This window comes from Podarcis melisellensis (genome assembly GCF_964234715.1).
Source record: "Podarcis melisellensis genome assembly, chromosome: 4".
Lineage (NCBI taxonomy): Eukaryota > Metazoa > Chordata > Lepidosauria > Squamata > Lacertidae > Podarcis > Podarcis melisellensis.
In genome coordinates, this window is record NC_138531.1 from 89,131,996 (window position 1) to 89,154,615 (window position 22,620).

At 45.1% G+C, this 22,620-nt stretch overlaps 1 protein-coding gene across 1 annotated transcript in view; it reads right to left on the reverse strand.

The window, feature by feature from the left end:
* FAT3 (FAT atypical cadherin 3) overlaps positions 1-22,620 on the reverse strand; it is a 458,658-nt gene that overhangs the window by 330,271 nt on the left and 105,767 nt on the right. The window contains exon 2 of the mRNA XM_081909132.1: positions 10,723-14,031. Coding sequence (XP_081765258.1) covers positions 10,723-14,014 — 3,292 coding nt within the window. The 5' untranslated portion in view covers positions 14,015-14,031. The remainder of the gene's footprint in view (positions 1-10,722; positions 14,032-22,620) is intronic.

Sequence of the window (22,620 nt, forward strand, 5' to 3'; positions counted from 1 at the left end):
CCAGACCGTCCATGGGCGGTCAATTGGTTAGAAGGCAATTGGGCCGGATCCAGCCCCCGGGCCTTAGTTTGCCTACCCATGGACTACACTCCAATTTTGTTTTATCCCATGCCCCCTTTGGCAGTCATTCTGTGGCTGGGGCCTTCAGCACCATCTCAGAAATCGAAATGTGTTCCCTGGTCCAAAAAGGTTGGTGACCTTTGATGTAGACATTGCTGACAATGCTCCATCTGTCATGGATGCTTTAGTTGAGATTCCTGTATTGCAGTCGAGTTTCCCGCATTTGGGGAAATCGCAGGGGTCAGCACACCCGCAGTGCAATGGATGAGCCTCACCCTGGGAAAACCTCCTTCATGATCAAGGTGTCTCCCCTGCCAGGCAAGACATCGATTCCATAAATCATATTTTGTTGCATTGTACGAAGTATGAGCAGGCCAGGGCTGAACTGATACTACCTCTGCTGGTGCCTTTCCCGGGAAAATCAGAGGCTCACTATGTCAGGTTCCTACTGGAAGACCGGACAAAAGCTAGAACGTTGGCAGTGGCAAAGTTTCTATTGATGGTTGCAAGAACAAATGAGCCCTATATTCTAAACAAAATGATTCATTAACCTGGAGGTAGGATGTATGAATTGTGTATTGATTTGTAATGTTTTGCTGGGTCTCTGGACCGTAATAAAGTTTGTTGTTGTTGTTGTATTGCAGGGAGTTGGACTACAGTGGTGCCCCGCAAGACGAATGCCTCGCAAGACGGAAAACTCGCTAGACGAAAGAGTTTTCCGTTTTGGAGGTGCTTCGCAAAACAAATTTCCTATGGGCTTGCTTCGCAAGACGAAAATGTCTTGCGAGTTCCTGCGTTGTTTTTTTCCTCTCCCCCCCCCCCGTTTTCTAAGCCGCTAAGCCGCTTATCCGCTTATCCGATAAGCCGCTAAAAGCCGCTAATAGTGCTAATCCGCTAAGCCGTCAATGGGCTTGCTTCGCAAGACAAAAAAACTGCTAGACGAAGAGACTCGCAGAACGGATTCTTTTCGTCTTGCGAGGCACCACTGTAGATGACGCTCTTACAATTCTGTGATTCTATGACCTAGGCGGAACCAATGTTTCTGATTTGGTGTAGGCCCACGTCTTATGTTCCCACACAAACGTACAGTGTGGGAGGGACAATGGACAAAAAATGCCTATAAACCATGAGTTTCGTCTTCGTGGTCACACTCCAGCGTGACCAAGAAAGTTTCTTAAAACTGAAAACCAGCGGGCATGGTTTTGAATGGAGAGGCAGCTCTTAATCCTTGCCTTGCCAGTGATTATTCTGCTTAATGTCAGTAACCCAAACTCTTTTTTTATTTCCAGATGTGCCTTTATTCTTGTAGGCATGCATCTGCAAAGGCAGCTGGGACAAAGGGAAGGACTTGGAGAAGGAAAATGGCATATCATGGAAGGACTGAGCGCCTCCCCTCCCTGTACAGTCAAAAGCGCGTCCTTTTGAGAACTTTTTCTTTGAAAAAGCAACTACTGAGGCTTTCTTACACACGTTTGCAGGCAACGTGACACTTCACCCTCAAAATAAATTGTTAATGGGTTGTAAACCTAGGTTCTTCCGCCCTCTCCCCTTCTATAGGTGCAACCGCCGGCATGGGTTTTTAATAATAATACATAGATGTGAGACAGTCTCCATAAATCTTTTTTTTTTTTTTTAAAGAATGCATTTTGCTAATTCTATCAGTTCCACAGAGCTAATGGTTTTCCTCCTTTTATATCTGCAAAGGCCAGATAACATACGTACTCAATCGCCAATTTGTTGTTGCTGCTTTTTAATCACATACTTATTTTGTGCAGTACAGTACGGAATGCGCTTTACTGAAATTTCACCAAGAGTTTAAGCACAGAGGTGCTTCTTACAAAGCACGGAACATGTTCCCAACACTTTTAAAAACAATTATGCTACACTGAGGTCAACAGTACAGGTCTTGGTGGGATGAATCCAGCACTGCTTTCGGGGTCAAGACTTGCCTTACTTTCCCTTTCATTCAAACAAAGAGTCATACAACAGTCCAGGGAAATTCCCTAGCCAGAGAAAGATGTTTGGCGGGGGGGGGGGGAGGGCAGAGACGTGTTCAGACAATATTGATCGGTTTATACTTAGCTGGCAGAAGGGCTAAATGACTCAATCCAACGTATTGTGTCAAAAGGAAAATAGATGTTCTTAACATGGGGAGGTTTCTAGAGTGTGCTCTTAGCCACTCAATTCCATTTATTGCTCGTGTCAAAAGTTAACACTTGAGCGCTACTCGTGTTACAAAAGGAAATAAGATGTTAAGCAAAGGCAAAATGAGCCAGGATAGTAGCAGCAGTAGTAGTAACAACGGCACAGGTATCAGTATAAAGGAGAGACAGGATGGGGATGGTAATTAAAGGCAGGTGAGCCTTATATGAATGGTCTAAGGTTCTTGTATTATTCGTTTGTTTTGCTTTTTTATAATCTGCCCTTCTGTTAAAAAAAAAATATCAAGGCAGTTTACAATGCACAAGAATAAAACCAATGAGCTTTTTTAAAAAACAACAACAACAGTATTTCAAGGTGCTTTAAAGCACATGAGAATAAAAATCAACCAGGTATTCATAAAATCATCAATAAATGCATAAATGCACCTCGGCTCCCGAATACCTTGGGAGTCAAACGTTCCGGCTCCCAAATGATCGAAAACCGGAAGTGACTGTTCCGGTTTATGAACGTTCTTTTGGAAGCCAAACGTCTTCTGTGGCTTCCGACTTGCTACAGGAGCTTAATGCAGCCAATCAGAAGCCGCACCTTGGTGTCCAAAAGTTTCGGAAGTTGAACGGACATCCGGAACGGATTCCATTCGACTTCCAAGATACGACTGCATTGATTGAACTGCTCACCTCTGCATAATTCCATTCTTATTTCAGACATTGTGATATGTAGCTCTGTTTAGCTGGTGATGTATCATGATGCTGAAAACCAGATTATCACCCAGCCCTCACACAGATCGTGATTCGCGATATATTGCCAAGTCAGATACTATGAAACAGTTATCACGATATGGACTTCAAACCGGTTTTGGATGGTAAGGTGCCCAGCCCTGTACCTGAGATATTTAAACAAGAGGGGGTGGGGATTAAATCAGGGGATCTTTCTGAATGATGAAAGGATATTGCTCTGCCACTAAGGTAGCATTGCCAGCTTAGCGGGGGCAAGGTTATGTAAAGTGCCATCGTCTTGATGGCAACGTCACCAACATCATGGCGTAAGAATGAATGCCTTGAACAATCTTTCCAAAAATGCAAAGCGAGAGGAGCTGACGCAATGAAGTTTAAAAATTATAATTCTTCTGTAATGGCATTTGGAGTATATAGCACACTTGGCACTCCATATAGCATCTTGCTATATGGAAATGCTATGTATTCCAGTAATTAAAAACTGCTCAGCACGACGTCAAATCCAGCCTCCCTTTTATAGCTCACGTACCACTAAGCCAAGAATTTAATATAACCTCGGATGAATGGTGCAGGCAGCTTCTCAACAGATCTGTTCCACAGATAAGACATCCTTTCATAAAAATGGAAGCTAAAAATAACAAAGGTAGGGCTGGCTGGTTGTCACCCCCACTCCCCCCGCCAACCAAATCTTCATTTTTATTACATTTTCCTTTCAATGAAACTCTATCTCGGCAGTGGCAAAACATACATATTTATCAAACTCCTTCAAACGGTAATGATAAATGAAAGCACCCTTCAACTCAAATATACCTGCAGAAGCATTTGGAAAGACTGAAATGAGATGCAGCTTGTCTCCAGCAATGTGTTTACCCTACTCATCTCCCCAAGATGAAACAGTAGCAGGAAGGGATCACCGCCGCCTCCTCCTTTTAAAGCTTTTCTTAGTGTTATAAGTTCCCAGCACAAGTTAATTTGGTGCCGCAAATAAGGCATTCCCCCTCCTCCCACTTCCAGCCCCCAAATTGGAAAGTTTCTATTTCGATTCATGCAAGCCCATCTTTGAGGCCATTTCAATCGCTACTGTCGTTTAATATAAGAAAATTTAGAATTGTGTTATGAAACCGCTTTGAGGGCTCAGAAGAATTCAATCTGCCCAATTTATAATCATTTAAAATCCCACCTTTGCTTAATGGAATTTCCAGCTGTTTTTTATCACTTAAGTAGGGGATATAGCCCAAGGGTAGGCTAACACTTTAAAAAATTCAAAATCAAAAGCACTTCGATCAAAACCTACAAACCTCGACAGGGCTAACTCCAGGCCTTCACGCAACTGGAAGCAACAACTTTGCGGCTAAACACTTTGCGGCCTCAGTGAGTAGAGATATACTTTACACGCAACTAATTATCAAGGAAACAAAAATATGGACAGACAAGTTACAGAATCTGGCATTTTCAAGGTCATGAAATCTAGATCCCTACCATTCTAAGATCAAACAGGAGTCTGTGAGTGAGGCTTCATTGGGCAAAAAGCCTCTGAGTGACTGTAGCTGCTGGTGTGTGCGTATATAACTATCAAAAGTGTTTTAAAGTGCATGATATCCTGCAGGCACACAAGCCAGAGAGCTGAGACTGGTCACGTTTCCCTGACATATATTTTGAAAATGGCTTGCCTTTCTGTCCGTCCATTCTCCAAAGGCTTGGCTGCCTCTTGACATATCACTAAACTCAGCTCAAGGGTTCCCAAGGTGGGGTCTTCACTGCCTTTTGGATGCCAGGAGCCATTTTGAATCAAAACCAACTTTGCTTGGTTTGGGGCACAGGTTTGGCTACCTCTTGATACATCATTGAAAAACTTGGGAGAAGGGCAGCCAAGGACATTTTGGAACCTGAGGCAGAATGCCCTGGTACTGCCCCACAATCTGCTCCAGAAGCCTTTGCAGAGCCCCCACACACCTGGCCCAGCAGTGAGGCTCTGCAGGAGCTTTTCCTTAAGGAGAGGCCCTTGCCAAATCCCCCTTCCTGCCCAGTGGGATAGAAAGGACCTGCAAGGGCTTCACCTTAAGGAAAAAACTCTTGCAAAGCCTTGCCACCTCACTGGGGTACGATGCTGTGACTTTGGTGTGACTTGGCCATCTTTTGGGCAGGGAGGGTCCAAACTAACCAATCACACTATCTACTTATTTATTTTTTAATGATGACTTCTGCATATTTCTGGGCTGCTCCGGCTGCTCCATGCTAGTACAGAATTACGGCAGTCCCAGTTCTACGGCAGTGCAGCACGTGGAACAGTGTTGAGGAAGGAATGCTTGGACCACACTGCAGGTGGTCTATAAGACTGTAGGTTCTGAAATTTTCAAGCACGGGGTGGACCAGGCCCACCTAGAAATTGCTTGGCTATGCACAACAACTGGGGATTTATTGATAACTGAAGGTGTCTTCCCAGTACAAATTGTGTCACATCTAAATAAGTCCCTCGGTGCCTTCGAAGGAATCCAGGGAAGGAGGTGGGAATCGTATCGCAAATGAAGATTGTGTGGCTTTATTAGAATTGCACCTCATTTGGCAGGACCCGAATACGAGATGATGTGTTTAACAGTGGTCATTAGGTTGGTTACTGCAGTCCTCTTGTCACAGCGATGCGAGCAGCAAAAAATATTGATTTTATTGTTTTCACTCCCCCACCCACCCTTGTACTTTTGCTTACTTCTACAGGTTTCCAGAAAACCAATAAACAGCCAGGGTCAATTCCTAAGAAGTAAAAAAGGCGCCACACATAAAATACATGAACTTCTCTCTCCTTAAGGCTTATTGAAGACTTTATAGATGAAATACCATTCAAAAGTTCTTGGGTTGACACTTCCCGAGCTAATGTAATGCATTTCCCTGGATTTAGCAATGCACTTTCCTGTGTGCAAATACGTTTGTACTCCCATGTACAAAATTATTTTATTATTTAAAAGTTCCCCATTTTACCATTAAAAGTGTGTGTTTTGCATGTAAAAAGTTCCTACAAACTGCGCAAAACATGAGAGTGCAATTTGATGGAGCAGCACAGAACAGATCTATGATTGAGTACCAGTAAAAATTGTAACAGGATTAAATTAGCTTATTCCGCCTTTTCAAAAATGGGGTGTTTTGTGTTTCTTCATCCAGCATCTCTAGTGCTAACCTGAAACTTGCATAGGAATCAAGGAACAGCTTACTTGTGATATACTCTGTCTTAAAACTGAGACAAATGCAGATTTTATGGCTTTAACACAGTCAATCTTGGCCCACTACAGAGTCACATCTGATCCACAAGGCCATGTTTGAAAAACACAGCTGATAAGCAGGGGTTAAACCCTCCTCAGTTTAGCTTCATGCACGAGTTCTCCTGTCGGGAACAGGAGCATGCAGCAAACCATTTGAAAACACTTTTGCAAAGAGCACATTAGTCTTTGAACCTCCAAGAACCACAGGCTAAAATAACAGCCTAGGGTGTTTGCAAAAGGGCTTTCAAAAAGCCCTCTGCTGCACTTGGAAGTTTCAGTAATCAGGGCTTCGAAACCGTGTCACCCTGACATCAAAGTGACAGGGCTTCCCACCTGACAAATTTGGCCCACCATGGCAGGAAGAATGAGGGTGTGTACCCCACCATCAAAAAAGATTCCCCATTCCTGCTTTAACACTAAGATAGTTCTCTAAAAGGTAAAGGTAAAGGGACCCCTGACCATTAGGTCCAGTCGTGACCAACTCTGGGGTTGTAGCACTCATCTCACTTTATTAGCCAAGGAAGCTTCCGGGTCATGTGGCCAGCATGACTAAGTGACTTCTGACGAACCAGAGCAGTGCATGGAAACGCCGTTTACCTTCCCACCGGAGCAGTACCTATTTATCTACTTGAACTTTGATAGGCTTTCGAACTGCTAGGTTGGCAGGAGCAGGGACCGAGCAACGGGAGCTCATCCCTTCGTGGGGATTCGTACCGCCAACCTTCTGATCGGCAAGTCCTAGGCTCTGTGGTTTAGACCACAGCGCCACCCGTGTCCCTCAAGTTCCCCACCCCACCCCAACTCCTTTGCTTAACATCCAACCTGACAACAAATCCTGCAGAACTCAAAAGTTTGCTTATAATGTAGTGACATTATAAGCAAGCTTTATTGTCACCTAGAGACAGAGTGCCACAAGGGAGGAGGTCCTATGGCTATCGTCTGGGGGAGGGTTTTCCAGACAGAGAACTCTTTAAAAGTCCTTGTCATCTGAATCTCTGGGCCATGTAGTTGCGAACTACACTACCTTAACACAATGCAAGTGTCAGGGCTGCAGCTCAAACAGACTTTTAAATGTTTTCACTGCCTTTTTTTCCTAAACCAGACCCCAGAGTGTATACAGCGCTGTCTGGCTTTCATAATCAGCTTGGGATCTTGATGTCTGATTAAACAGTTTGAATTAGCCCAAACAGAAACTTTATTCATCTTGTGCTTTAATAACAAATGGAAAAAAAATATAATAGGCCTTTGGAGAAAGAAATGCATTATGTACTTCAACCACAGCAACCCGTGAATGACAACTATATACATAAAGACTGTTCTTTGAAACCAAATTAGCAAGTGTGCTGCGTATATTACAGTGTGGGTATCCAACTCAGTGGGCAGAGAGAGCCGCTACGGAGTATTTACTGGGGAGCTGGTATGCTTGCTCCCTGCTTCTTGAAAATTCCCAGCAGGGAAACTTGTTTATTTTCCCTTTTTTATTACTGCATTTATATCCCACTCTTACTTCTGAAAAAACTTGCAGGACTGTTAAATTGGGCGAATCTACTATGTTGCTATCCTGCACTCAATGGTTTCATATAGATGCTAAACAGCACAGGGGATCAAACTGAATATAATAATTTATAATAACAATTTATTATTTATAATCCACCCATCTGGCTGGGTTTTCCCAGTCACTCTGGGTGGCTCCCAACAGAATAATAATAATAATAATAATAATAATAATAATAATAAAAGATAAAACGTTAAAAACTTCCCTAAACATGGCTGCCTTCTGAAAGTCAGATAGTTGTTTATTTCTTTGACATCTGATGGGAGGGCATTCCACAGGGCGGACGCCACTACTGAAAAGTCCCATTGCCTGGTTCCCTGCAACCTCACTTCTCGCTGGACCTCAGTGTCTGGGCTGAACAGTGGGGGTGGAGTTGCTCCAAGGAACCCCACACTGAAGACTCCACATGGCCAAGCAGCACTGCCCAAGCATCACCCTCTGGAAACGACCATCCAACTAGGACTGAAACCATCGCAAAGCAAAGCAGTGCTGTCCACTTCTAACTTGGACACTCGTTCCAGAAGGATACCGTGGTCGGTGGTTATTGAAAGCTGCTGAGAGGTCAAGGAGAAATAAAAGGGCCACATTTCCCATCTCTCTCCCAACAGATACCGCCAAACAGGGCAACCCAAGCAGTTTCTGTGCCCAATCTATGACTGCATATAGGTGGCAGCAAGGTCAGGCCTATGTAGATGCACTGTCTGAATTAGATCTACTCGTGGATTTGCACAGACCCAACCTGTCCATTCTTAAGGAAATCAGCAATGAGTGCTCACTGGAAGGGCAGATTGTGAAGCTGAGGCTCCAATACTTTGGCCACCTCATGAGAAGAGAAGACTCCCTGGAAAGGACCCTGATTTTGGGAAAGATGGCGGGCGCAAGGAGAAGGGGACGACAGAGGACGAGATGGTTGAATAGTGTTCTCGAAGCTACCAGCATGAGTTTGACCAAACTGCGCGAGGCAGTGGAAGACAGGAGTGCCTGGTGTGCTCTGGTCCATGGGGTCATGAAGAGTCGGACACGACTAAACGACTAAACAACAACAACCTTACTGCAGTCTCATCCCTTCTGACAGGAGACTTCCTGCTCTGTCTGTGCCCCACCAGGCCAGCCACTCCTGCTCCCACCATCGCTGTCTTTCATCTACATTGCTGAAGGCAGATGTGAAATCCAGGCCAACAACATCTGGAAGGTCACAGTTTCCTTATCTCTGCTATAGATCTCCAGCTTTTAAGGGTTCTTTATTCACTGGCACAGAAGAAGCAGACAAGAGGAAGGGGGGGAAGGCGGCGAGTTTGCGCTGCCGATCCGCGGCTCATCTCGGGGCAAAGCTCAATGCAAAGGCAGCTCTTAATGAAATTTCTGAAAAAATGCAAACTAATGCTTTCTAATTTCCTCACTTAATCTAATGTCACAGCTGTCCCATTAACGCCAGCAGCTATTAGATACTTAAACAACCAGCTTGTTGAACTGCAATTTTATCATATGCCTGTATCCCTCCACTCCTTCCTTCTCCCGGTTTTGATAATGTTCCATAATGGCAGTGAGGGGGTAATTTAAATCTCTGAAAGCCATCAGACCCATAATCATCTCTGGAAAATGAGTACATTTAATGCATTTTGCATAATAAAAAAGGGACACCTGATACAAGCACGAAGTTCAAACATCAAGCCGGCTCACCCTACTACAGCTTATTTCTACGGTAATTAACGTTCCTTCTGAACTGCCCTTTTTTGTTAAAAGAAGCCAAACAACTCCATTGAACAAAACACACGGAGAACAAGACACCCAGTAATGCTTCCTTCACCCATCCCAAAGTCCATTTGGCAGAGTCTCACGTTTTTGATGGGGTCAGGAGTGCACCGACTGCCTCAGCGCCACCACGACCTGCATAATTTACAGTTATCACAACATAATACACAGGCAGTAATGGAGTCACCGATAGGCCACCATTTGCTTTTCAGTAAGAAGAGGGCAGCAGCAAAGGAACGCATGTGATTTTGTGTCTCCACTGGGATAGATATAACTGAGCAATTAACTCTTTTTCATGGCTATGGTGATCGACAGATAGGATTTCATTGCTGCTGAAATAATTAAAGAAAAGCTAGAACACATTCATTCAGAGCCCAAAGCTTAATATCCAGCACCTAATTTTTAAAGCCCGAACCAAGGCCCCTTGAGACAGCCTTTTTATTGCAAATACATTATCCCCCCCCCCATGATGCTCTTGGGATGGTCAAATGCAATCCCATTTTCAATGTTGCTTGTGCACGAGGATTTTGGGGTGGTCGCACTGCTTCGTTTCCAATCCGTGCATATCTGAAACATCCCACAGAAATCCCGTAACTTTTATTCTTCTTCAACTTTCTATTGAATGAAATACTGTAACTTCTTAGACCACAAACATTCTGGTTTGTTTTTTCCCTGCTTCAGCAGCACTGTAGCCCCTCCAGAAAGCAATAATGTGGTAGCATTGAGGAAGCATCTCAGAACTTAAGTCTACCACTAACAAATTATAGCTGTCTTGAGAATACTTTGCAAATTATACCCACAGTAAAACAAGTCTGGAAGGACCCCGATCTAGCAAATGTGCACACGAAAGAAGCTTCTGTTTCTAGATTAACTTGACAGGAAGAGAACTATCAAGTGTTGTGGGTTCCGATGCTTATCTGCCTTGTGAAGGGAATCCAAAATTGAACCATCTGGTGTGGCTCCCATTTACACCACCCAATGTGGATAGCAGTGCACACTTCCATCACCCTGAAGGGTTAACATCCATTGGCTAAGACTGAGCATGGTTATATACAGAACCTAGTTCTACTCAAGAGTAGACCCACTGAAATTAACGGGGTTAAGTTAGTCATGTCAATGAGCTTCAATGGGTCTCCTCTGAGTATGCCTAATATTAGATATAATCCACAGAGAATATACTTCTGGTTTAGTTTGCAGCAACACTTACCTGTTTCCTCATCTACGTTGAACCGTCCAAGCCCACTGCCATCTCGGATAGAGTACTGGATCTCGCCATCCCTGCCGGTATCGTCGTCCTTCGCGCTCACTTGCAAAACGCTTGTTCCAATGCGCGAGTTTTCCTTTACTGATCCAATGACGGCAAAGTCGGGAAAATAAGGGGTGTAGAGGTTTTCGTTCACATCCACAACTTCAACTTCCACAAAGGAAACCGAGGATAAAGAAACGGGGCGGCCTTTATCCTTTGCCCTCACGGTTAGGTTGTAGAACTGTTGCTTCTCGTAGTCAAGTTCTTTGCTTAGGCGGATAGCGCCACTGGCCTTGTCGATTTCAAACCTCCCATTGTAATCGTTCACCAAGGAATAGCGCACTTGTCCTCCGAGACCAAGATCAGGGTCTTGAGTTTCAAGCCAAGCAATGACGGTACCAACTGGCAGATCTTCCAGGACCTTCACGCTATAGCTAGGGGGAATGAATGCTGGGGAACAATCATTGACGTCATCCAAAAAAACATTCAGAGGGACGACAGAAGACTGCTGGTGCCCACTCTCTGCTCTGTCTCTCGCCTCTATCTTTAACGTATAATTTGCCTTCGATTCCCTGTCTAAATGGTCCCCCGTGTATACTATTCCCGTGGAGCTATTGATAACAAATTGCTGTGTGTCTGTCAATATGGAGTAAGTCACCTCCCCGTTGGGCCCCAAATCTCTATCTCTGGCCTCTACCTGGATAATTTCCACACCAATACCAGTACTTTCCAACATATTAACCGAGTAGCCTTCCTGCAAAAATAGAGGTGCGTTGTCATTTGCATCCTCTATGGTTATAGTAAGTAATCTCCACGTGGCTTTCTGGGGGCTACCTAAGTCATAAATGGTAATGTTCAGGAGATATAGCTCTGTTTTTTCGCGATCCAGAGGCAGAAGGACCTTAAGCAGCCCTGTCTCCACTTCAAGGTTAAAGCAGCTGTCTGTATTGCCATCTGATATGGTGTACAGCACTTTCCCGTTAAAGCCGGAATCGGCATCATAGGCCTTGATTTGGAATATGGTGGCCCCAACGGGAAGGTCCTCTCTGACGGATACGTCAGAAGGAAAGGATTTGTCAAAATGCGGGGCCTGCCTGTTCACGGAATAGAAATCCAGGAAGCCGTCTTCGGAATTTAGCTTCACGTTGGCTTTAGCCTTTTTCAGCAACTTCTCCGCCAGCCTCTGAGCAACTCTGGTCTCTCGACAGCTAAAGGTTTTAGAAGACACTTTCCCGTGAACCACAGAGATGTTGACGAACATGGAATCGGCAAAATTCTCCCCGTCGGTTGCTGTTATCCTAAGTCCAAAGTTGTTGCTCTTCACGCCGGAGCCAGACAGGGACTTTTTGAGCTGCAGAACCCCCGAGTCTGGATTCAGGTAGAAAAATCCCAGCTCGTTACCCGAAATTATTTTGTATTTCACAAGCTCCAACTCGTCTATATCTATAGCAGAGACCGCTGTGATGTGCCCGCCAACAGGGAAATCTGATGAAATCACTCCCTGACAAGCCACCTTTTCAAACAACGGCTTGTTATCGTTTACGTTGCCTATGTATATTGTGACATTCACCTCGCTTTCGTGGCGGTAAGGCGAGCCCCAGTCTGAGGCCCTAACAATAAACCTGTAGCTCTCCGGGGAGGACTCAAAATCCAGCTCTTCAGATGTGCTAATAACCCCAGTAAACTGGTTGATGGAAAAGGGGAGCGAATTTAGACTAGCAATGCTGTACGTGATGTAGCCGTTTTCTCCTCGATCCTTATCAAAAGCAGAAACTGACAAAATGCTAGTACCCACGGGGACACTTTCGTTGACATAGGAGCTGTACGAAGGTTGTGTAAACTCTGGGATGTGGTCATTGGCATCTTCTATCCTGACAGTAACATGTGTTTTCAAGTATCCTTCTTTGTTCGTTACTTCTAAGTCGTAAAACTCCTTGTCAACAATTTTTAAAGGGCGCGCAGTGGTAATTAGACCTGTCCTGGGATTAATCTTAAAATACTCTGCATCCTCGCTGGGAGACAATTTATATCCTTCGCCCTGCAGTTCTGGGGTTAGCTTAACTATAGCAACGACTACTCCGGGAGGAGAGAATTCACTGATGGCCACATCATATGTTTCCTTTTCGAACTTTACAGGGCTGCTTCCTCTACTGGGACTGGCAATATGTACCAGTTTCACAGCCGAAAACTTTTGAGGGGACCCTTTGTCTTTTGCTTGGAGCGTAAGATTGCAACCATATGGGAAATGGTCCCAATCAATGGGCTTTTTCTCTTTGATTTTGTACTCGTTCATCCATCTGCCATCCTTAGTCAAGTGGAAATGTTCCAAGGGATCTCCAGCAACAATAGAAAGAGATTCTATCTCGCCGTTGGCACCTTCATCTAAGTCATCCACGTTAACAATAGCATATGTAGGCTCCTTGTCCGAAGGGAAGGGAATGTGGGTTACGACATTGATAGTTGGGGCGTGCTCATTTATGCGCTCAATATGTATGTAAAGTTTGGCAGTGCTACTTACTCCGTTGTTACCATAGAGTTTCATTCCACGGTCCACAGCCAAAACTTCAAGGTCATACCTGTTTTTCTCATCGTAGTTTAGCCGGCCGCTTAAAGAGATGACCCCACTAGTTGGATGGACAGAGAAGAGGTCGACTTTATTTTTAAAGTAGTAATAGAATTCACCGTTGGAACCAATATCAGCATCCGTCGCTGTAACCTGTGCGATGCTAGTCCTAAGAGGAGTGCTTTCTGCTATGGTTACGGAATAGGTGGTTGGTGAAAACAAAGGCCGCAAATCGTTCATGTCTAAAACCTGGATGTTCACTTTTGTCCATGCTTCCAAGTCTTCTCCACGGACAGAGCCCTTTATTATTAGCAAATAGTTGTCCTGGATTTCTCGATTCAATATGGCAGAATTCCCACCTTTAGTCCTTATCCTAAGGAAACAGAAATCAGCTATGACAACTTCCTCTGCCTTGAAAAAGCCTTCATCGTCGCCAGACACTATCCTGTATTTGATATCCCAAGAGAGGTCCGCCATAGTGATGCCCATTCTACTTTGGCTGTTAAGATAGGTCCGTGCCGCAGAGTTCTCGTACACTGTGGTGTTGTATATGGAATGTGTGAAGTGGAAGCCAAATGGCATTGCCCCTTGAAGGCCATGGCAGGCGCTGGCCAAAAGCTGAACAAGCAGGAAGACTAGGCCAGGCGTGGGGGCCAAAGGACCTGACCAATGGCCCATATTTCTCTCCATCACATCATTCTTTCATCCTTTAAGAAAAGAAAAAGATAGGCATTGATTAGTGGAAGACAAATATTCCACATGCTGCCATTACTCAACTGTGTTTATAGATTATGTAATTTTTTTATATATATAAAAAATTCAGCTCCCAAAATTCTGCCCCACACTCCAAAATGTCTATCACATTCTAGAGCAGCCTTTCTCAACCTGTGGGCCCCCAGATGTTGTTGAACTATGCGGCAGCTAGACTGGTGACTGGGAGCGGCCGCCGAGACCATATAACACCGGTCTTGAAAGACCTACATTGGCTCCCAGTACGTTTCCGAGCACAATTCAAAGTGTTGGTGCTGACCTTTAAAGCCCTAAATGGCCTCGGTCCAGTATATCTGAAGGAGCGTCTCCTCCCCCATCGTTCTGCCCGGACACTGAGGTCCAGCTCCGAGGGCCTTCTGGCGGTTCCCTCCCTGCGAGAGGCCAAGTTGCAGGGAACCAGGCAGAGGGCCTTCTCGGTGGTGGCGCCCGCCCTGTGGAATGCCCTCCCACCGGATGTCAAGGCGATGGACAACTACCTGACATTCAGAAGACATCTGAAGGCAGCCCTGTTCAGGGAAGTTTTTAATATGTGACATTTTAGTGTATTTTTCATTTCTGTTGGAAGCCGCCCAGAGTGGCTGGGGAAACCCAGCCAGATGGGCGGGGTACAAATAATAAATTATTATTATTATTATTATTATAACTCCCATCACCCCTAGCTAGCAAGGCCAGAGCTCAGGGATGATGGGAGTTGTAGTCCAACAACATCTGGGGATCTACAGGTTGAGAACCACTGATCTAGAGAAACCTGAACAACCCATGTTGCAGAATAGCTGGTTGACCACAAACATAAATCAACTTTCAATGAGCAAATATGATAGGTTTACATCTTGGTGGGTCACAACCTGTTCAACCCGACTCTAGCATAAGTGAGATCTTCAGCTCCAACCATAGATACCTATAAATAAGCCGTTAAAAGGGGGGGGGGAGTCTGGGAGATATATGGGAACCTCCTCCAGCCAATGAGACCACCAAAAGCATGGGTCAAGTTCTACATTCCACTGAAAACGCATCCTTTATTTTCGCATGCACGAAGGACTGTCATTCACTCACATGGGGAAAAGCAAAGAGCTGAACTTGCTGCAATGTTGTGGTGGTGCCAAAACTTGCCCAGTAACCCTGGCTCCTAGCTGCCCTGGCCTCCACGAGCAAAGTGCACTGCAGTCATGTACAGAGAGTGCAAAGGACTGCAGCCCCAGACCTTCCTAAAATATATGTACAGGAGAGGCGTCAGTACCTACCACCCTTAAGCATCTACTGAGGGTCCACCAGTGCTGATGCCTGCTACAGACTGGGCCCACCCACCTGCACATCCCAGTTGCTTCTACTTATCAGAGATCAACTGCAAGCTGTCCAACATTTTAAATTATCTGCAATCCTCCTAGGCATTTAAAGATAATTTGGATGATGGGAAGCTCACTACCGTTGCCTAATGGCACTGGTAAGCCCATTGTTGCTGGGGTGTGGGTGGGCATCACCAAATGTTGGGGGCATCAGACACAACTTGGGGGGGTCACAAAACTGGATCTGACCCTGACCATGTACCTTCCCTCGCCATATAATTTGTCCCACATAATGATGGGACATTTTTCCTACCAAAAATTTAAATGTGACTTTGAAAGGCCCTCATTCCAAACTTTTCCCTAGGATAAATTCTCCTTTTTCAGTAATCCCACTGTGTGGGGTTTTTTAATGTTATTAATTTCAAGAAAATATTTTTTCTGGCCTATAAATAACAACAGTCAGTATTTCACCAAGACAGCATGCTCTTCTTATTCAATTTACAAAAAATATGCTGGACAAAGAACAAATGACAGGTTAGGTTGTCTGGTGAAAAGCACCTTGTTCCCTACTGATTCCTGATGCTTCCCTGAAGCTCGGACACTCAGTTGTCTTGTTCCACGAAACAAGCTAATGGACTTCAGTTATGAAAACACCCATCGTTTGCTATACACCATGAACGCTCATCTATGACACTGGCAGTGGAGTGGCCATAATTTTAGAGAGACTTTAAAACATCAAAAATAGCAGGGCGCAGAAAAGAGAGGAAGCTGCCTCTGATAAGAGTGGAAATTTCTATGAGCTGCGCACAATTTTTTATGGCATGATTTCAGACCACAGTCGTCCTTTCAAACTGAGTATAATTCTGTAACTCCGCTGCTGGTTTTTAAATACTAGTGGAAATCGATTTATTGCAATGATGTTACAACACTCCCACAAAGCACCTTAGCTCCGACCCCAGTCTATATTCAACTGCAAAGCGCATTAATCAATAATACCTGATCAACTCTCCTGTGTGTTTCGTCAAGACATGCAGCTTTTTCAAACTGTTTACTTTCATACATTACTCCTTTCTTCCACCTTGTATTGATCCCTGGCAAGTCTGAGCAGCCAGGAACCTCACAGCTTTCAAGGCTCCTTCGCTGGTGGTATCAGGGAAAGCGACAAGTATAGCTATGTTGTCAGGCAGGTTGGTCTGGCACTAAGAAAGCATTCAGGGAATCATAGAGTGGAACAGACCTCAAAGGTCCTCTAGTTCAACACCTGACAGGGCAGAAAATCTACTGCTACAACATCTCTGACAGGTGGTCATCCATCTACTGCTAAAAAGCGTCAAAAATGAAGGCAAGTCCACCCCCTTCTGGGACAGTCTGTTGCACTGTCTCACTCAGGGTATCGTGGACTGCTTGGATGTAGAGGGAAGGTGGGAGGAACCAGGAGGGAAACCACCAAAGAAAGATGGCACAGCCCAGGGCGTGGTGGTAGGACAATGAAGTGGGAGAAGATTGAGGGGAGGTGTCTGAAGCTGAAGAGGTGACAGGACTTAGTGAGCTGGGAGAGTCTGTGGCAGAGAGAAGTCCGGAATCAGAGGCAGAAGCTGAAGCAGAAGATGGGGATAAGGGAGGCCAAGACACAGAGATGAGTCAGGCTAGTGAAGAGTCACGGGTGTCTCCCGTTCTGGCTGCAACAAGATCTTATCTCTGCTTTTAACCCAGAACCAGAAGAGGCATAAAAAGGGTGGAGACAGGGTTGCATGCAGGCAAGGTCTCAGATGCTTGGGGAAAGCCCTGGTGAGGAGGCGGGGACTTTCAGTCTCTGCAACTGATTTTCATGGAGGAAGACCACTGGGAATGAGCTGCTCTGTTCATTAGGCCTGAGAATCAGTCAAGTCTGTGGAGATTGTGTTTTTGCTGATAAAGAGTTAGCTCCATCTTTGAACTGTGTGATTACTGACCAGCAGGGCAGCCAACATGGTACTCTCCAATTGCTGTTGGACTACAACCCCAAACATCCCTAGTCATGCTGGCTGAAGCTGAAGTTGGATTGCAGCAACTTATGGAGGGCAACACATTGGTTCCTCCTGGTCTAGCTGCTCATGTCATTATCAAGTTCTTCCTTCCATTAAGCCAAAATCCTCTTTCTTGCCATTTGAATCTTGTTTAAGGTCCTACCCTCTGGGGAAACCTGCATAACTCACATTAAATAGCTGACAGTGAGACAAATATTTGGCAGAAACCGAACTGAAACAGTAGGATAAAAACAGCGCTGACAGTAATGAATACAGATCGGAAAGGAAATCGCTGCCTTTCTACATCCCTAACGTTCACAGAGGAGCATTTTTTTAAAACTGCATTTCTTTATTTTAGGGATTCATACCCAACCCTTCAATAAAATTCCCACAGCAGCCTAGTAAATTTCAGAACACTGAAAACGTACACAAATATGCAAAAAATAAAAATAGCAAAATCAATAGGAGTGGCAAAAACAATAAGCTCAGCCAAAAGAAAACAGCACAGCATGCCAGAGACTAGCTCATTATTGGAATTATACAGAGAAACTGCTCCACCAGCTAAGCAGTGTACAGGGAGAAAAAATCCACTTTGTTCCCACCATCACTGACTTGATGACAAGTAACATGTGATTCTGGGATGTCACCAAAAACAAGCGGCCTATGGTCCCTTCTCCTTTCTGCTATAAAGGAAAGAGATCAGGGGGAGATTGACATTCATTAACCTCCTCTGAAGCTGCCAAGAGACATGGACCAAGGAGCTGGAGATTCTCAGTGGGACAGTAGTAAATTTGTTCCTACCATTACTGTGGACCTTGGGCCATCTGCTACACAGAGGACATTTTCCCCCTACCATCTTGGTGGCAAATACAATGGATGTACCTGGCCTCAGCCACAAACAGAAGCACCAGGTCTACAGGAGCCAACTTCTGAGGGCCGAGGTCCCTTTGCCCCCCCTAAAATATTTGAGGGGGCTGGGCCCCCAAAAGTTGATGGGCATTGCCATTCAAATGGTGTCCATGGTCCATCTGACCAGGGGTACCAAGTTGAATTAAATATTGAGGGCAAGGCTTACCTGCCCCCCTCCCCAATATTTTATTCAAGTTGGCACACCTGGTCAGATCACAGGCTTCCATTCTTATAGTAGCCAAAGGGCTAGGCCTTGGAAACATGGTTGGGATTGGGGATATCCAACATGATGCCCTTCAGATGTTGGTAGACTACAACTCCCAGCATCCCTGACCACTTGGCATGCCGTCTGGGCTGATGGGAGTCCAATAGCATCTGAGCAGAACCGGGTTCGCTAGACCTAATCAAAACCTTGTTTTCAGGGTTTAGATGATAGAAACTGTTCCTAAACGGACCTCTGGCATCAGAAGATCTGAGTTCTCGACTGTTCAGCCGGGCAAACAGGATTCTTCAAGGGAACAAGAAGAACATATGTTTTCTGCGGGCTCTTTCTTGTTGGGTATTTGTTTTAAAGAGCCATGCTATGTTTAGAAGGCCGGAAATGTAATGTGATAACACGCAGCCCATTACAAAGGAGCAGAACGTGGACGGACAAAAATCACTTCGTAAACATTTCTGATTTCGGGAAGAAGAAGAAAACCCGCTCAACTAAATATTATGGTTTCAAGTGGGAGATTAAGGGTGTGATTACTTGTGTGCGGTTTTAAAACATCCAAGCAGGAAACTACTTAGAACGGCGCGGGTTTCATTAAAAGGGGTGGGTGGGCATGAGCTCTCGTTTGTGCAACTGTGTTAATTAAAAATGGAAGTCATGCTCCAAATATGCACAGCACCAGCCAAGGTGACTTTAGTTAGGCGAACAGCACCCTTTGACAACAGATACTAGTCTCTCGCAGTGCTAAGAAAGCTCTGAAGCTATTCACCTTGTAAATGCAAATTTTCCAAGTCCAAGACAAATACATCATTACCATACTGATGAAATTTAGAGCTATTTCCTTGCCTCGGTATATCAGCGGCGTGTAACTTCACCAACGGTTACAAGAAATGCAGGCAGGAAAGAAAAAGGGGGGGGAGCGGTCATCAATGACACTACATGAAAGGACAATATAAGCCAATCTTCACATTCTGAAAAGGACCACCTACTCAGATACATTTCCTCAATTAGGATGCAGTGACAGCCCACGGTTTGATATTAAGAGTACAAGGAATGGGGAGCCTCAGATCTACGTGCTTCTTCGTCACCTTCCCTCTCTCAGCATGCAAGCAGAGATCAGAAGCTTCCCTTTTTACTTTGCAGCACAGTCGTACCTTGGTTTTCGAACGTCTTGCGACTCAAACGTTTTGGATCCCGAATGTCGCAACCCGGAAGTGAGGGTTCCAGTTTGCAAATGCTCTTTGGAACCTGAATGTCTGATTGAGTGCACGAAGCTCCTGCAGCCAATCAGAAGCTGTGTCTTGGTTTTCGAACCTTGCCAGAAGTTGAACTGACTTCTAGAACGGACTCCATTCGAGATCTAAGGTACGACTGTACACCCACCTGCCTATTCATCCCTATACGGTGAACAATGGATTGCAGAAACCATTGTTCTTCCCCCCAAAACACAGTATGGCTTGAGATAAACTAGGAGAAATTTCTTATCTCCTTCTGCTACTCATGAAGGAGTACAAGGGCACATGTACAGCCGCCCTTCAGATATGGTGAGATAACTCCCAGATTTATCTCGGAGACCATCAGCAACAGGTTCCCCACCCCTGTGATAGACAATATGGTAGGAGGCGGTTGGAGGATGGATGGCAGCTAACAGATTGAGGTGGAATCCTGATAAGACAGAAGTACTGTTTTGGGGGGACAGGGGGTGGGCGGGTGTGGGGGATTCCCTGGTCCTGAATGGGGTAACTGTGCCCCTGAAGGACCAGGTGCACAGCCTGGGAGTCATTTTGGACTCACAACTATCCATGGAGGCACAGGTTAATTCTGTGTCCAGGGCGGCTGTCTGCCAGCTCCATCTGGTACGCAGGCTAAGACCCTACCTGCCCGCAGACTGTCTCGCCAGAGTGGGGCATGCACTAGTTATCTTGCCCTTGGACTACTGCAATACGCTCTACGTCGGGCTACCTTTGAAGGTGACCCGGAAACTGCAATTAATCCAGAATGTGGCAGCTAGACTGGCCGCCAGGACCACATAACACCGGTCCTGAGAGATCTGCATTGGCTCCCAGTACGTTTCTGAGCACAATTCAAAGTGTTGGTGCTGACCTTTAAAGCCCTAAATGGCCTCGGTCCTGTATACCTGAAGGAGTGCCTCCACCTCCATTGTTCAGCCCGGACACTGAGATCCAGCGCCGAGGACCTTCTGGCAGTTCCCTCATTGCGAGAAGTGAGGTTACAGGGAACCAGACAAAGGGCCTTCTCGGTAGTGGCACCCACCCTGTGGAACGCCCTCCCTTCAGATTTGAAGGAAATAAGCAGCTATCCTATCTTTAAAAGACATCTGAAGGCAGCCCTATTCAGGGAAGTTTTTAATAATTAATGCTGTACTGTTTTTAAACCTTGATTGGAAGCCGCCCAGAGTGGCTGGGGAGACTCAGCCAGATGGGCGGGGTAATAATAATAATAATAATAATAATAATAATAATAATAATAATATAATACTTTATCTGTGTGTGCGTCTGTCTGTATCTCTCTCTCTCTCTCTCTCTCTCTCTCTCTCTCTGTGTGTGTGTGTGTGTGTGTGTGAGAGAGAGAGAGAGAGAGAGAGAGAGAGAGAGAGAGAGCGCTTCCTATCTTCAAGGGCAGAAAGACATTTTTTCCAACTGTTGCTCATAAAAAGATTCCTAATGCATTCATATCCTCAAGAGACGGGGGTTAATGTATTGAGTCTGACTTCGACTAGATGAAACTTCAGATCGTTCCAGCTCTAAGACTCTAGGATACTATTTCCTAATCATGCTCGTTAACATTCAAAAAGTGGCCTTTTTAAGTTCAGAGACCAGGGTCTTCAAATCAATAATTTAAAACGTCAAAGTGAGCACTTGGGTACTTCACTCGACTGCCCGACAGAGTCTGGTGACAGAATGCAAGCAAGCTGTAGAATTTTAAGTCCTTGTCAAACGCTGAAGTCTAAATAACTCAATACAATGTGATGTGCCCACAAAAGTGACAGGGACTCCATATGTCCTAAATCTCCATGTGTCCTAAATCCACAGCGTATTCTTTTGCTCTTTTCTTTTCCAAAGGCTGAGCGCATTCTGAGCATATTCCTATCCGTCCTAACTACACTGCCAAATGCACGGCCCTGTGAGCCACCTATCTAACATGTAAATAAAGGGACACCAGTAATATTTTTTGTTGCTATCTTGCCTTTTATATGTCTGTTGTCTTTGTCAATGGAGTTTTCTTGGCAGGGATACTGGAGTGGCTTGCCGGTTCCTGCTCCTAGACAGCATCTTAAAAAGCAGAGGCGTCACCTTGCCAACAAAGGTCCGTATACTTAAAGCTATGGTTTTCCCAGTAGTGATGTATGGAAGTGAGAGCTGGACCAGAAAGAAGGCTGATCGCCGAAGAATTGATGCTTTTGAATTATGGTGCTGGAGGAGACTCTTGAGAGTCCCATGGACTGCAAGAAGATCAAACCTATCCATTCTTAAGGAAATCAGCCCTGAGTGCTCACTGGAAGGACAGATCCTGAAGCTGAGACTCCAATACTTTGGCCACCTCATGAGAAGAGAAGACTCCCTGGAAAAGACCCTGATGTTGGGAAAGATGGAGGGCACAAGGAGAAGGGGACGACAGAGGACAAAATGGTTGGACAGTGTTCTCAAAGCTACCAGCATGAGTTTGACCAAAGTGCGGGAGGCAGTCGAAGACAGGAGTGCCTGGCGTGCTCTGGTCCATGGGGTCACAAAGAGTTAGACACAACTAAACAACAACAACAACAAACATCTTGCCTTTTCAGAATATGCTGCATGGGCTCAAATGTGCATATTCCCTTCCAAAAATTCTTTTGCATCACATCCACAATTGCTTTTCATTTCCACATGCCACAAAAATGCTTGCAAGCTTGCTCCCTGGTTTGGGAGACTTATCTGATTCAGCAAATATGCTGTGGAACAGAAAAGCGCAGATATTTTCAGTGTTCGTGCATAAAAGGAACTATCAGAGGAAAATCTAGAAGCTGCCCTAGACTACCAGGAAACAAGTTTAGATGGTTTTAGCAAAAGACACCCCACAACACACTGACCAGGAAACAAGCCTCTCCAAGACGCA